We start from the raw sequence: 17,410 nt of genomic DNA, 5'->3' as shown, positions 1-17,410 counted from the left end.
TATGGGTGAAGTACAGACAGAAAACATGATTTGTGTATGGATGTCTGGCATGTAAACTTCTGATTGATGGGTAGATAAAGAACACAGGCGCCCAAAGTTTGGTAAAGTTTTGGACGGCGGAGTGCAACAGTTTAATCAAGGGCATTAATCATCCAAAGATAATTAATCCAACCTAAACAAGTTGACACTGCTATGACTGTTAACTGGTGACTCTTAACCAAATGCGTCTGTGGTTGCTCGTAGTGACGGCAGCTGTTGAGAACACAAACAGAACATGTAGGTATCCTCGTAAAAAAGGCTTCAATTATAAATGCATAGTCCTGTGTTTACTATCAAAGCCAACCATTTACTTAAGTTACTACGAGCAACTTTCAGCTGACCTGTCACCAGTTAACTCGTGACTCGGTCGTAATCCCTTCGCTATTCTGTAAAATTTGAGTCCGCTGTTGGGAAAATCGATTCTGACAACCGAACATGCAACAACTAGACATTTTGATGCTTGTGACAATTTTAATTCAACGTTTAAAGCTCGCCAACTCGTCTTGACGGACGGGGCAAAACCTTCCGTTGCCAAAATGCGTGCGCATAATTTTCGACGACATTGGCTGTAAAAGGGTCCATTAGAAGCTGAAGGATGCCAGCTCTGAGGGATGCGTGGGCATGTCCTCCTTGGTAAGTGATCAGGTGTTTGACTCTGTCTGGTAGGAAGGAAGTCCTTATTAATGTTGAGGAGAAGGTCGAGGCTCAGCAACCTCAGGCATGCCCGCCCACACACACAAAAACACACACGCTCCCATTCAAAACAGCCAGAACTGCTCTCTCTGTGGTTCATTACTGTAGAAAGGAACTGGTGTGCTCTTACATGAAAAGTTCTGATTGGGATCAGATATCTACAGCTGCAAAGGTGTTAAAACAAATCCATCAACTTTTACTGTTTTAACCCTCTTTGTACTTTTTTTCTTTTCTGGTCTTTGTTTTATTAAAAAAAATGTACCTGCATTCACTGATGCGATGTGTAAACACAACAGTGACATATTATCAGGAACACGAGGGGTCAGCCATCCCCGGGGAGAGGATCCTCCCACACCGAACGGCCAACTCTGACCTGCCGCGTTGCATCTCCCAGTCAGATGCGGACCCCACCCCAAGTGTAAACATAGGCCTAAATACGGTTAGTTGTGAAAATATGGTGGGTCTATCTAGACTGTAGGTAGTTAATGGGGAAGACTGGATTAGCCATAGCAAATGATAATTGTGCAAGTTTTCTTGTGTATTAAGCAAAAAACAAAGTTTGTAGCATGAAATATTCGAGTTCATTTTAGTGCATGCCTCACTGGTTAGCTCACGGCAGTTACAGCTGGTAATGCCGCCCCGGACCGACAGGATTGTCACTATTATTATAGCACCTCAGATACAAGCTGTTAGCTCCGACAGCACTTTTGCCGTAGTTTGCAATATTAGCACCATTAGTTATAAGCCGTCGGCTCATCGTTGACATGTTGAGAGGCAACCGAAATGCTCCCAATCTTGCACCTTGAAGTCCACTATTCACTCTCTTTTAGCTATGTTTTGTTCTCGACCAAATCCTAAAATAAATAGTTAAAGATATACAGTGTTAACTACTGAGCTTTAGAGGTGCTGTCAGGAGGATGTTGCTACTTTCAGTGCAAGTTAGACGAGCTGCATCAGTTGCAAAGCTAAGCTCATTTTTACTTTAAAGACATACATAGTGGTATCAATTTTCTCATCTAACTTTCAGCAGTTAACAGCCCTAAAACCAAAACAATGAGCTGGAAAATGCTGTAATGCTCCATAGAGCTGAGGATAAATTAAGAATCAGGACCCCTTACACATACAACTTGTGATTAGTGCAGATTTAAACTTTGTATCTTCAGCAAAAACACTATCATTTTCAAGCTAGTGTGGGAATCCCCCTGACCCTTCATCGTTGTGGACAGAAATACCAGCGACCTGTGAAATGAACACATCACACCTACACAGCCACTTCACTCCCACCATTAACACTGAACTTTAAAAGGTCTACAACAGCTCTTTTCCCCCTGTAATTCATCTGCACCACAAAGCTCAACTCTCCTTTGGGACAGTGTAATATAAACATATTCAGCATGCCTCAGTATTTCCAAAGCCACCCACATAAGCCATACACCATCTAAAAGAAAGGGGGATCTAGGACTGAATCAGTGCCGCTTTATTTACAACTCTTACAAAACAAACTTTTAAAAGCTAATTCCCTTTTGCTCACGCAGTGGCGAGGCAATGAAAGCCCGGCCTTATGTTACAGGACTGCGAGACCGTGGGCAGCACAAAACCAACAGTTGTGAACTCTGCCTTCCTTCCTTTGCTTTACAAGGGGATGCAGATTGGAGAAATATGTTGGCTGTTGTGAGCAAATCCGCTTCATGGATTTAGACTGTTGGAAAACCACAGTCGGACAGAAAACAAGCCGCCTGGCCAGAACCCATGTTTGAACTACACTCTGTGTTGATGTATCTGCTGCCCAGAGTATGTAATCAAATGTCTAATGGACTCAATGTTCATTAGTGAATTAACACTTTTGAACATTTACATCATCCACGCCGAGCACAATTTCAATTTATGAAAGAAAAAGTTATTTTAGAGAGTTTTAGTTCAGAGGGTGGGGATATTTTTGTCTGAAAAATAAAGAATTACAGAACTACTTTCATCACAACACCTCTTAAAACAGTGCCTTGTAAAGATTTAAAGGACCAATCCATAAATGTGATACTGCAATGTGTTGAAATACCATCATCTCTAACTAATCACAAGCTCAGTGTACTTTTCGCAGCTCCACGGACAGAACGTGACGTTTGACCTACATGTTGTACAGGTTTATAGGGGTACAGTTATAAAAACGTATATATAGCTATAAGATATAAAAGTAAAAAACAACTCCTCACTTTACTGTCAGACATACAATACTTTATAGTTAAATTATATTTGTATTTTTCCTGTCTTGATTTTATTAGATTCTTTGATTAGTTAAGGTATTTTATGTTTTTGTCAAGTTATTTCACTGCATTTATTTTCAGATAAAGCCATTTAAACCGTAAAAATAAAGCTTGTTTACAGTGTTATTTGTAGTGTAGCTCTGAAGAGCCATAGATACTCCTTAAGAAGTGTCCTCTCATATTTGAAGTGCTGCTCTAATTTATTGTGTCTCACAGGAAAAAACAATTTGGATGACAGAGAAAATTACATTTTAAAAGTCTGTCTGTCTATGTTTGGTAAAGTCTTCAGTAAGTGGCCTTCTGTAAAAGAGTAATTGTTCACCACATTTGACTATTTTAGCTTTATAAACCAACTGGAACGTATTTTCAATAAAATAACAAATCTCATCTTTGAATATTACAGATGTAACCGTTCCTTTTTATATAGAGCACTCTGCTAAACGAGACCACACACTGAAAAATACCAATTAATAATAAATGATCAAAGATGACATATCCCTCTATTTAGCACCAGTGAGTCTGGCTCCTTCTGCTTTGCGACAGCCACACAATTTAAATTGTGATGCATTTCTCCATCCCACCAGCTGCTGCTGTGTCCCAGTTTCATTGTATCGTTTCTCATCTTGTTTTTCAAGATTCACCAGTAAGATGATTTATCCAACTTTTGTGGCACAAAGACATCCTAAACTGTTTTATTTTCTCATTAAATTATTTTAATTTTTTTATTCTTGAATGACTAATCATTGCGTCTATAAATAGTCAGAACATGTTTGTAGTGAAATTACTTACCAAAGACATTCAAAACCCAAAGAAATTCAGTTGTCTATACTGAAAGACAAAGAAAAGCAGTCAACTGCCACATTTGATAAACTGGAAGAAACATTTGCTTGAAAATGTATTTATAATTCTTTTTCAAAAATCTGCTAATCTATTAATCAACTAATTGTTTCACTGTTTCAGATTAAATGTCCATAACTCCCTCAATAATTCCCTTGTTGGATTGTATTTTTAAATAACGTATTTAAATGGTTTGAGACTTCCTATTCTCTCGTTGTCCTTGATACCCTTTCATGGTCACACAGCTTTAACAAGTGCACAGTGTTCTACAGTTCTCCTGGAGCAGCAGAAAATTGAGAGGTAAAAACTGAGGCAGGAGAGCGCCGTGCCAGTCACCGTGCCCTGGTGAGCACAAAGCGGGTGGCCCCGCTTGACGCAGGATAAGGCTGTCCAGAGGCTGCCTTCAGCATCCGTATCTGTCTGCCAAGCACTGCTAGCATGTCCCAGGGTAGGCTGGAAGGACAAGACTGCTCAACAAGGCCTCTGCATTGAGTGCAGTCCATTTAAAATAACCTATGGATAAATAAATACAGGACCTAAGTTCCCTGTACAGTAATTGGTCAGGAAACCAACAGAGACAAGCTCGTTTACAGTAAATGGATCAGCTTTGAGCTGGTGAAGTGCACTTGGCTCACACCGTGCATTATAACGATTTGGAAATTTCAATTTAAGCTTTTTTTTTTTTTTTTTTTTTCTTCTCTCAAAAAGGGAAAACAAAACTTTCTGTGTGTCAGAGCACAAGTAAATATAGAATGATGTTAAATATAGAAACATTACAGCGAGTGCTTATAGATGATGTAAGAGCAAATTAACACATACAAAAAAAAATATTTTTTTACTTTTCAAGGACATGCAGAAACATGTACACTCCCACACACACACACACACTCTCTCTCTCCCACGCACACGCTCACACACAGTGGTTAGTTTGGCCAACCTTGTTGACCCACTGGCTTAGCTGTGGTTGCACGCTGGACGCAAAGCACTCATTAACGATTTGAGCCTGCTCTTCACTTATGCAAACAAACAGACTCAGCCCGTCATTACCGTAACACCATGTGTGTGTGGTCTTCTCAATCAGACCTCTATTGATTCTTCAATTTTCACCGAGACTGAGGCGACGCAAAACGGCACGGCTTGTCAAGAGTGTAAAAAGACTTGCAGCACGCAGACCTTGTGGCATGTTTCAAAGCGGTTGACACACTAGCGGATACATTTTTCATCAGCCTCAAATACTGCACAGTAGTTGCTGCAGCGGGCAGAAAAGTCTGTTCCACAGGCAATGCCACGGCATCACCACAAGCCACAAAACACCACAGTAGGTTTTATGTTGCGTGTAAAACGCCATCATGACCGAGAGCGCTTACCCCTCTACACCATCTCCACTTTCTCCCCTCAGACAGAGCTATCTTTACATGGACGAGCAGTGCATGAGTCTGAATGTGAGCTCTGCTGTGTGTGTTGCTTGGCAGCTGGGCAGAAGTTTATGGTAATGTTTTGGGTGATAGGTCAGGGGCAGGAGGGTGGCGGCCATTGGTGGTGGCTGTGTGGTAACTGTGTGGGGTTTCAGGCTGTGTTCAGCTGGTCTGGGGTCTGCCTCTGAGGTCAGGAGAGTGAGAGGGGGGCATCAGACATGGGGCAGCTTGTGGTTTAGGTTTGGGGGAGGGGGGTTAAGGGTTAAGGAATAAGCCCCCCCCCCTTCCCCAGAGACCAGAGGACAGGGCCACTGCAGAGAGGCCGGCCACAGTCAGACACCCAACCATAAACATCTGCCAAGAGAGAAATGCTAATGTAGTGGCCACCTTATAAGGCCAGGTCAAAGACTTGGGCTCTGGACTTGTTTTTCTGCTTTTTGAATCACTCTAAATCACATCTTGGGCATGATCAAACACACGGTTTAATCATAAGAGGAACAACATTTATGGTTTTCACCAGAAAGCTCCAAAATTGAATAGATGAGTGTAAAAACACTCCAGTTCAGATGAGTAGAGCTGTGCCAGGCAGGAATCATTTCACCTTAGAAATACATTTTATAGGCAAAATGTCCAGTGGCAGATATTTCCTGCCTGAAAAATAATGATTTAATATACCTGTGCTCTAGACTGAGTCTGGACAACATGCTTTTGTCCTAGTAGGACCTCCCCGACTCACTGTCTCCAGGAGCTTGACATTTATGGTTAATGTTAAAAAATCTAGTTATAAATAAGAAATCAGCCCCAAAGCGCTACCTGAGGAGGATTATCATATATCAAGCAGTAGAAACAGAAACAGACAAATCTTGCGGCTACTTTCAGATCAAGTAAATGCGTGACGAAGGAGGGCCTGTTTGGGTAACCCTGAGCAGGAATTAGGTAATGTTCAGGATGTATGCCTCTTAAAGTGTGGAGCAGTGACCCTTCTCTGACATCCTGACTAAACTGGCCATTGTGCATTGTGGCTCAAAACCTAAAAGTCTGGTTTTACAGTTGGAAACATTGACTCAAAACTTGTAAATGTAAATGTGTGTAATATAATGGATGTGGACATGTACAATGTTGTACTAAACATTATTGTTTTTAACTGAGACATATGTTCTTTCAATAGTCAATAGAGCAAAATCCAACATTTCAAAAGGATTCTCTCAATTATTTAAACATTATAAAGCTGAAACAGACTATTAATTGATTATTTGAACTACAGGAAATTAATTGCCAACTATTTTGAGAATATTCATGATACACACTCATTGTTGCCAGCTGCGCGAATATATTTATAAGAATATATACATTGGAAACGTAATCAATATATACATTGGAAATGTAATCAAATGTATAATATGTTGTTTCGCCAACAATCTAAACTCTAAACCTGCTTCCTAGCTTATTTTTAAGCTTTCAATAACATCTCATGGTCTTCGACAGATGGAAGTGGTCTGAAAATATGAAAAAACCTGAACATGTGAAGTATTTGTTACAAACACTGGTCTGTTTCAGATAAACAAACAAAGTAAGTAACCCTTTACAGCCCCAGCACATACAAAAGCCTGGCTTGGTGATCACATACTTAAGAATGATTTGATGGAAACCTTAAAACAATTGTTTCCCAGTTTTCCATCTAAATACATCACTAATTAAACAAAGTCACCGGAAGTCCACAAAATGTTAACGTTATTTGATGAAGAGCTCTTTTCTTCCACTGCTGATTTCACGTCACCGTGGAGCGTCAAAATTTAACGAGACACATTTTAAGCAACAATAAACCACCAACCGAAAAGAAAACAGAGAACATCAATTTTAAATTTCATCTCCTGAGCTTTTATGAGAAAAAGAAACACTGTCTGAGTAGGAGAGCTGTTGAAAATAGCTGAACCAGAAGAAGGTAAAAGACAAATAAAGAGCATTCCTGGGAAGACAGTTATGATTGGAAGGTGTGAATGATTAGAAGAAAAAAAAAACTCTTCCAACTCCCCACAATACGACATTATGAAGAATGCCTCAACTGAATGGAGTGAAACGGCCCGTACAATAACTCATCGTTGAAAAACCATTATGGGGAAAGTAACTCTAAAGAAGTCATTTTTCAAGTGAGGTTTTCCAGGATAACAAACCTGAAGTTCTCATGTGAACAAATGGCCAAGCGATCAAAGCCCTTAGTACATCATAAAGGGACCATTATCAAATAAACTGCATAACCTTGGAGTCTGTTCTTTGCAGCTAAATCTATGGGTCCAAATGATAATGTAGGTGTTATATAAGTTCATTGCATGTCATGTTTAACATATACAGCAATGAATACTTATTTATTTAGACTTTGGATGTTTTTATTGTCACTTTATCACTTTTCACTTTACTGTAATGTTAAAATTTCACTTTCAGCTGGGATAGTGTTCAGAATTAAAAAGGGGAGTGGTGCTGTAAAATAGTAATAAACAAATGGAGAATGCTGACAGCACCAAAATATGACTTGTGTGGGAATTAACACTGACTAATGTACATGCCCAGTACATGGTGACTCTGAATTTTACCCGAAAACAAAAGCAGGAACTGTTGCTGCAACTAACACTAAGATTTATGACATAATTTAGTGAGCCAATAAGAGGGAATGGGTACAACACATCCAAAATTAGATGCTAAACTCAAAATTATAAATGAAATAAGGGTGTTTGCAGAGTGTGTGTGTGAGCTGGATGCTTGCGGGAGGAGGGTGGGTGTATATGTTTTGTATGTGTGAAGTAGGTGCAGTGTAAAAAGGATGAAAAACGGACAGGAATACTGTTCTGCGTTGAGAGTGCAATTTAGCATGAATCAAAAGCAGCTTTCCTGGCTCCTGTTCCCTTCGCTGCTGTATGCCAGGAAATGGGATTTTTCTTTTTTTTACAAATATTTTTTTGCAGGTAAAGTCTTTGCAGAATGGAATTAAATGAGGTATTTTTTTCCCTACCGAATGTTAAAGTGTTCGAAGTTTGAGGCAGACTCGCTGGAAACCAAAGAAAGCTGAGTTTTGGAGACAGCAGGGGGGTCTGCCATATATTTGCCCCAGCCCCCTTCTGGACCCCTTGCTGAATTGAATCATGACTGCTTGTAAAATACTGAGCCCTCTATTAAGTAATTTACCACCAACTGGTCTACAGTCTAGCCTGAAGTGATTCTACTAATCATCACTGCTCACAGAAATAATTTATGGGTTTTATTCATGAGAAGAAATGCAAGTTATTCCATCCAGTAAAACAGTGTAAGTAGGTGCAGTAACCACATAAATGACTCAGGATTTTTGAATGGACTGTATTCATCTTGAGCAGCTCACGAACAATTTTAACTATAAATACCTTTAAAAAAAGGCAAAGACACAGTGTATCTATGCTCCACTGGAAATGTTGCAGTATTACATTACAATAATAAAACTGGTAAGACTGAGAATATTCAGCAATAAACAAACTCATAAGCTTAAAAAACCCTAGATATTAAATGGAAAAATGAAAAGTCGGTGATGCTATGAATAAAAAGACAGTGTGGTTCTTTCTTTGAGCTACATGCTAACATCCTTCTTAACAAACGCAATGATAACATGTTGGCATTCAGCAGGTTTAATGTTAACCATATTCACCTATATAGTTTAGGGCATTATCATGCTAATATTTACTTGTTGGCACTACACACAGTACAGTTAAAAGCTGATGCCATTAGTTTTGTATTTTGATCATAAACCAATTTAGAAATGTTGACCTGACAGGAGTCCTGAGGGATCACACAAATTATAATAAAGAGAGGGACATCAAATATTATAGTAATCCATGCAATAGTTGTTGAGACATATCACTCAAAACCACAAAAGTCTCGATACATTGCCTCGGAAACAGAGATATCTGTACCAATTTTACCATTTTCATGGATCAGTGAAATCGTTGACCTGTGGACAACGTTACAAGAAAGAAAATTCATCAGAATTCAACCTCCGGGGAACCCACATTTTGCAAAAAGTTAAACTCAACCTGCTGGTGGCACGAAAAGAAGCAGAGGATCACCAAAGTGAGTAGGGTTCATCCTCTGGGGATCATGACTGTCTGGACACAATGCCGAGGCGATCCATTAAGTTTTATGGTGATACATTTCAGTCTGACCAAATAGGGGGACCAGACCAGCACTGCTAACCCTAGAGCCACACCACAAACATGGCTCAAAAATGGTGTCGATTAAAATAAAGAGAACAATGGTAGTACAGAGGCAGCATTTCCTTGCAAAAGTACTTACTGTATCAGCACAGACTGTACTATTATTCTTCCACTAATGGGTCATGACCCAGAAATGAATCACAACATTTAACTGGTTTGAGAACAATCTGCTAAATTAACTTGAAATACAACTGAGGGACTCTGTTATCACTTATTAGAGTCCAATTATATTTTACTGAGGGATCATTTTGAACACGCCCCAGGAAAACATGTCCGTATTTTGTACCAAACATGAAAGATGTGGAAATAATTTGCCAATTGTGAAATTCAAGATCACAAAGTGGAGCAACATATGGTGCTCAGTTCAAGGAAAAAGTTTCAGATCAAACATTGCAGGCTGTAATTGATGTTGCATAGGCCAATGCATGTTTAACCACGATAGCAGTACGTCTCTAAGGATGGTAACGGTCGGCTGGTCAAGGACTTCAGCTTATACTTGAATATGGACAACTTTTGGACAGATTGCCATGCAATTTTGTATATATATTTATGTTCCACTCAGGACGAATCTGTTGCCACCAACATGTCAACTTCAAATTTGACCAATACTTGAAATTAATTCCCAGTCCAACTGTAAAGTATAAGAAGATATAAAGAAAAATCGCCCTGCCCTTGCTGCATATTCTTCCACACAATGTAGTGCTGTCAATCAATGTGCTACTAAAAATACATGCGAGCCGCACACACGCTACCATCAGACTGCCGAACTGAAATGTTTGTTTTTATTGTTGTTTTTAGTAAATTCACAAATGTTGCTGGATGCTTGAGACTGGTTTCATCACCTAAACACACACAGTGAACATGGGATTGTATATGGCCGCCTCAATGCTAAGTTCTTCACTTGCTTTATTAGCTGGATATGAGAGATACCTCAGAGCCCACTGTAACCATTCGGTGGTGAGCTGGTTTGCTGAGGCAGAGTAGAGGTGAATTGAATGGTCTGCAGTGAGAAGCTGTGGGTTGGGTTTCTCTGAGGTTATGGTCATTCTCCCCAGGGAATGTGGTTGAGCCTGGCTGTTTACTTTGGAGTAACTCTGCCCCTCCCCTTATACACTCTGCTCGGTAACCCATGATTACCTCCATTGGTGGACACCTGTCATTTTTTGACCTCTTTATGGATTAAATAATTAGTGGACTTTATTTAGTGCAAATTGATTAAAAATGAACTTTTGTAAAGTATACTCTTTGTTGTGGGGTGTTTTGGATGTTGCGTGTGTGCTAACTTTTTGTCCCAGCAGGTGTGTGTGAAGGACTGGGGTGAGGGAGAGAGGGAAGGGTGTTAGGACTGGACGTAATGGGTAGGGGCTAAGGTAGTGCCTTCTTCACCCAAAGAGGAGTTTGACTTTCTCACTGTGCCTTTCTCAGACAGACTCACACAGTGCTGGACTGTAAAAACCCTCTCAGCTCTGCTCCCCGGCTCCGGCCACCAGAGAAGATGCTTCATCATTACTCTTCATGAGATTACTGCAACACTGGGTGGAGTGGCAGCTCTGCAGCTGATGGGCTGCTGCTGCTGCTGCTCTTTCCATCTTTATCTCTCTTTCAATTGGGACGCTGGGGAGAAATAAATAGCTCAACCCACCCTGTTGGGAGGCAAATGAATGGAGCCGAGTGAAAGGGGGTTTCCCCAGGCTGCCTGCACACCGATCTGGACACAAGTTTTGAACTGGCCAGGTTCTATTTGGAAGAATCATTTTTCTTTTTACTTTGTGAATCATTTTTTGCAACGAGCTCATCTCTTAATAGCTTGCAGACTGACCTTTTTGTGGATTTCACTGTAAATATGTAAGTCTAAGTTTCTCTTTTACTTTAATAAACTGTTTGTTGGCACAAGTAAAGCTGCCTTGAACAACTGACGTACTCAGGAACGGTGTCGTTTTTCAGTTGCCTACACTGCTTCTGATGATCTATTGAATACTAGACGGTTCATAAAACAAAGTTTCACTTTATTCATTGAAGTGACTGATGTACTATTTCTTGTGTTCTTCAGATTTTGGGCTTAAGGATGTGCTCTATAGTCATGCTTCATCAGTGGAGTCTGGCTGTGTTCTTGCTGTGCTCCCCAGTGACTCTTGATGGGAGACCAGTCGCTGCACTTAGTAGCAGAACGTGAGTTATCCTTTATACCAATTTTTACGACAATAGAAAAGTGACAGAAATGTTAGGCAATATGGAGCTTAAAAAAGGAAGACTAGTGAATAATTAAAAGAACTGAGGCACTACTTTTGAAAGATTCCTGTTTGGATTAGAAAATACATCTACAGATGATTAATCAGATTACATTTTTAAAAAAAGGTATAGGAGGTTTTCTGTTTCAACTCTGGCTTATTGGGGTCTGGACTTCAGATTATTGATGGCTCTAACACACTTGTTTATGCTGCCACCTACTGTACTGAAGTGTTCTGGTGCCTGACCACATTTCAACTTCCATGTCTTTCAACAATGCTCCACAAAAATTAAAGTTATTTAGTTGAGGATAACTTTGAAATGAGGACTTGTCTCGTTGATAATCAGAAAAGAGAAATAGATTTTTGACAGATTTAGGGAAACGTTAACTTGGTGCTGGAAAATGCAGTTTTAGGATTTATTTATTAGTTTTAATGCAACCTCCCTTGTTAATCTGACTCAATCTTTCCCTTCATTTTCATGCATTAAGGAAGAGGTCAGTGAGCCACGCCCAGCTGATGCATGACAAGGGCCGCTCCTTGCAGGAGTTCAAGCGCCGCATGTGGCTGCAGGAGCTGCTGGAAGAGGTGCACACTGCCGATGAGCGAGCTCTACCTGTGCAGAGCAGAACCCAGAGTCAAACATTCAGTGGGAATGCCCTGCATGAGAAGCCCCCAGGGGCAACAAAGAACCTCCCCGACAGGTTCAGGCTGGACAGAGAGGGCCCTAACCTGCCACAGGAGACCAACAAGGCTCTGGCTTATAAGGACCAGCCACTTAAAGTGGCCACCAAGAGGAAAAAAAAGGCGAGGTTAGGCCGACGTAGAGAGAGTGACAAGAAGCGGAGGCGGGCACGGTCCGTCACAACAAAGGAGCCATGAAGGAGGCAGTGCCCTGGCAAAGAGACTCTCAATAGCCTTTGAATGGTACTGCACTAAGACACTGACATCGGTTCAGCTAGACTGGGATCTGAGAGACTCTACTCATGGCTGACTCAGTCATTTCATATTACGCCCTGGGGTTGTGCTTGTATGATAACATATTGCTGTGTTTATATTTTTGATCACAAAGTTTTTTGTGAATTATCTTCATAACATCTTCTTAGGTCCATATTTATTTTGGAACATCTGTAGAAATCTGTAACTTTGACTGACTTCAAAACAAAGCCATATGTTGTCATCTCTAACCAACTGTGTGCACGAGTTGATCATAGTAGGAAATATTTATTGTCTGAAAATGATGCAACTGAGTGGTCTACTTTTGTTTGGCTCTATGTTGACTATCGTGAACTTAGTTATTGTACATACAAACTGTTCACTGCAAACATCTGTTCGAACTGTCTTGCCATAATTTATTTCACTTTGAATGTGTGTATTTATTTTGTGAATGTATCATGGTGCTGCTGACTAAATTCCATAATGCACTTTAGTTATATCCTGTACATGTTCTTTTGTGGTTGAGTTCTATTTTGAAGTTTCTTTTTGATGGTTCTGCTTTCCTTTCCCAACTTAGATTCCCCAGGGACTTGTAACTTATTGGATGCTTCATCAAATCCACTCCCACCATTTCATATTATAGTATATTTTTATAGAACAAGCCAAAATCAGGGGCTGTCAAGACTCATTTAATGTTCTTCACCATGCACTGAGGGCATACTGTACATGTTTCCAGTTAATCAAACATTAAAAGTGTAACCATTAGAATATATTATATTCATGGCGTCTTTGTTCACAAGTCATACGTGGCTCAAGTGTGCAACTTCTGATTTATGATAGGAAAGGAAGTTACTGTGAGGAAATCTTCATCAGTGTTATCGATAACACCATAGCTCTACAAGAAAATATATTTGTCTATGACGACCACTATCTGTAGAGCTCCTACTACTACTACTACTACTACAAATAGGGGCTTTTACTTTTCACTTTGACACCACAACCTCCACCATCATCTTGATGGTCAACTCTCCTTACTCTCGTCACATGCCAAGTGAAATGTGACTACTGCTACTCTCTCTGCTGAGCAGACACTTACTTCAGTTTATAAATCGTAATATCTGCAGACATCAGCTTAGGTATTTTACGAAATTAAAAGTTTTGTATTTGATGAATGTGGGGCACTGATGTGCACCACAGTGGAGCATGTGGACAAGTAGCCAAATGTAATTGGTGTATGCCTGAACACCGTTACAGAGACTACTGCAGCAAGCCGAATGACAGGTAGAGATAAAATAAAACTACAGATATTTAGATTATAGGTTGATCCTTTTTAAAATGGATGTTTAAGTCAAGCAAACATGCTAAATATTACTTAGATTGACATTTGTGATAATATAATAGATTTATTAGTCATGAAAATAAATAGTTAGCCTAGTTGGAAACCTAAAGACAAGTCAGAACTTCTTCACCCTCCCATGATTGCATATAATAGTAAATATGCCTTTCCATCATAATTTTCACAGAATTGTATGTGTCCAACAGACAAATATATTCAGTATTTGATCATATTAGACAAAGTAGCAGATCCTCACACGTGACAGCTAATTTCCTGTTGAGCAACTATTGATTAGTGGGTTAATTATTTCAGCTTTATTGTGCATTCCAATTATAAGGGATGGTATACTGATATGATATCAAAACAGACTAATCTGCAGTATGGTCAGTTAACCATTGTATCCCTAAAATCTACGTTGTTAATGAGACAACCTGTAATGCCTCTTCATGAAGTGGCTAAAAAATAGAAAGGTGGAAACGGGGGGCACCATGGGCCTGAGTTCAATCCCCAGTAAATATCTGTCCTGATGAAATGTCTTTGTGAAAATCTTGAGGTCCTGGTTTGTGTATTTCTTTATGCTATTTAGACTTACTTAGCGGTCTAGAGAAATAAATAAGAAGTTCAAGATTTGGGTTAAAACAGGTTTTTTTTAACCTAACGATTAAAAAGAAAATGTCAATGTCACTATTTCCATTGACTTTTGGCCACGGACAGAGCACAATGAAGCTGTTAATGTCCCACTAGAGAACATGTGGCATCTTTAGCAGCTGCTGACTGAAGGCAGAGACACTGGTAATGGAGGGGTTAGCAAATGCATCAGCATCAGCTATATCCTGTGCTAAGAGCAGCAGTATACACCGAAGGCCATTAGCTGACACAGAGTCATAAATGCTGTGGAAAGGCTGATAAAGCCGCTGCCAGGAGCCTGAAGCTCACATCGAAGAAATCAATGAAACAATGGAGAGAGACGTTAATATCTACAGAGAAGGGGATGAAAAGTAATCGTGATCAATGGATTTGTCCTTTTTTCTTTGGAGAGTGCTACTTATTTTAATATATTTAATACAGTGTGAATGAAATCCCCCAAAACAAAGAGGCTTTAACAGATCAGGAAAGGTCAGTACAAGATTTACAAACACAAACAGTCTCAGTCAATAGGGTATTTTTATAGTCCTAAAAAAACTGATATAGTCCTACAAAAGGTTCACCATGTCAAGTGTAGCTGTAACTAAAAGACTAAAGATACACATACATACTCTTATAACAATAACAAAACAGGCATGTAGTACATCACCGTTTCCTGAGCAGCTGGTCTGAGGTCGTTTCTCTTTAAACCAAGTCAACCACAATCAATTTGACCCAAGTGATGTTTGCCTTTCTTCCCTCCACATTCACCGATCACACTTTGTAATGAGTCCTGAGAGGCAGCCACCTCTCCCTGTCAGTCCAGTTTAACAGGATGGACACCAGTGAAATAGAAGTTTTTGTTACAAGGATAGCTCACTCACAAACATGAACCTGGAGATACCACTGGAACGATGATGGTGAGTGCGTCCAAATGATGGTGAACTGTTACATCGGGCACTATTTTAGTACGACACACACCTGTTCTCATTATTTACACTATCTGTCAAAATATACAGCAGTATGAGTAGCTGGCAAAATGTTAATTAAATAAAGTTATGTATCTTAGCAGACAAATTGCTGTTGCTATGTAAAAACCATGTACCTTGTATTTGATATTGCATCATGTGTGTTTTGGTGACATTAGCCTTTCAGATGCTATTTGATCAACTGAAACAAGTAATTTTGTCTATGTGAGAAACAAAGCTGACATGTTACAGAAATGTAACTTTCCTCTTTCACGTCATACACCAAAAAAGAGCAGCAATAAAAACATTTTTTTTACATATATAAAATGTATATATTTACCTATGTTTACATACACATTTTGTCAATTAAACTATGTTTTCTCTTCGAAGAAATATAGCACAAAAAAAAACTGTTTTTAATTTCTTCCAGACCCCAATATGTTTTTTGTCTTGCTTTTTAAATAATAGTCAAAGACCCCCAAAATATTAAGTTCACTATCGTAATTAACAAAGTAAAGAAAAAAAAAGCTTAAAAAGCTGGACCCTGCAAAATGTTTTAATTTTTGTTGAAACAATAGATTTGACAATCAACTAATCTTAAACAGAAAATAATTTGTTTTGTTCTTATATTTGAAAGGTGATGTCAAGTCAGTGATAATATGGCTGTTCCCAATACCTACGTGCTGATCTTTGCCTGTACCTGTGGAGTGATCCTGGGCATTGGGCTCTGTGCCAACCTGCTGGTCTTCTCTTTGTTTGCAAAGTACAACACCTTACGTAAGAACCGCCTCGACATCCTCCTACTCAGTATGACTCTGGCCGACTTCCTCACCCTCCTGCTCATCCCCTTCACCTTGCACTCCGCAATCAGTTACTCCTGGCCTCTGGGTGACACATCCTGCAAGGTCTACCAGTTCCTGCTGGCCTTCAGCCTCGCGGCCAGCACCTACTCTTTGTGTGCCGTGTCCGTGACCCGTGCCATGATCATCACCAACCCGTACCAGCCGCCAACCATGGACCTGGTCATCCTCATGTTTGTCTTGGTCTGGGCCCTCAGCTTCTTAATCAGCCTGCCACTGCGTATGTTTGCCACCAAAGAGACCTTGGGCCCAAGCCTGGCCAACTTCACATTCTGCCTTCCAACCATTCATGAGCACCACTACCAAGTAGTGGTGAGCCAGTTTGTACTTTACTACTTTGTTCCAATGCTGGTCATCGCCTTTAACTATGTCCGGCTGCTCTTTTTCTCCACAAAGAGCCCTGTAATGTCGGTGTCCAGTGCCAGGAACACCCGCCGTGCCTCTGTCATGGTGTTCTTGGCTGCTGCTACCTTCTCACTGTGCTGGCTGCCTGGTTATGTGCTGGAGCTGTGTGCGTACCTGGGGCAGTATCGCCATGGACAGGCTTGGGAGATGTTTTACTTCATCTGTACTGTGCTGCAGTACCTGCACCCCTGTGTCAACCCTGTGCTCTATGTGCTGCTGTCAAAGCGCTACCGCCACAGGAGGGCAGCCTGGCTCTTCAGCTGTAACAGGAACAGAGTGCAGCCACAGGTCATCAGCATCACCACAGACAGTATTTAAATACAGCTGAGCAATGAGTTGGTTGCATTTAGGGACACCCTTTTATATTTATTGTGTATACAAATCAATTGCTTTTGTTTACAATAATGCAGATATTTGTGATTACTTTCGGATTTTACCTACATATTTGAGGTATAAATGTTCAAATCAGAAGACAGGAAAAATAATGCATGGTTTAGGATTTTTTTTCACGCTCAACTACACTCAATGTTCATGTTCAGCCGCACTAATTGTCTTCATCTGATCATCTTTTAGGGAATTATT

The 17,410-nt window shown here is 40.1% G+C and overlaps 2 protein-coding genes across 2 annotated transcripts; both read left to right on the top strand.

Annotated features, from left to right (window-relative positions):
* Window positions 1-4,360: 4,360 nt before the first annotated feature.
* LOC117732093 (parathyroid hormone-related protein-like) lies at window positions 4,361-12,581 on the top strand. The gene is made up of 3 exons (XM_034534753.1): window positions 4,361-4,374; window positions 11,539-11,643; window positions 12,191-12,581. Exons 2-3 carry the CDS (start codon window positions 11,540-11,542, stop codon window positions 12,579-12,581), a joined length of 495 nt encoding a protein of 164 aa, XP_034390644.1. The 5' UTR covers window positions 4,361-4,374; window position 11,539.
* A 3,641-nt stretch (window positions 12,582-16,222) lies between these two features.
* Window positions 16,223-17,146, top strand: LOC117732092 (galanin receptor type 2). The gene has a single exon (XM_034534752.1). It carries the CDS (start codon window positions 16,223-16,225, stop codon window positions 17,144-17,146), a length of 924 nt encoding a protein of 307 aa, XP_034390643.1.
* Window positions 17,147-17,410: the final 264 nt, after the last annotated feature.

Source organism: Cyclopterus lumpus, chromosome 6, assembly GCF_009769545.1.
Source record: "Cyclopterus lumpus isolate fCycLum1 chromosome 6, fCycLum1.pri, whole genome shotgun sequence".
NCBI lineage: Eukaryota > Metazoa > Chordata > Actinopteri > Perciformes > Cyclopteridae > Cyclopterus > Cyclopterus lumpus.
The sequence above is the reverse complement of the archived record's forward strand: the minus strand, read 5'-3'. Positions and strand labels throughout refer to the sequence as shown.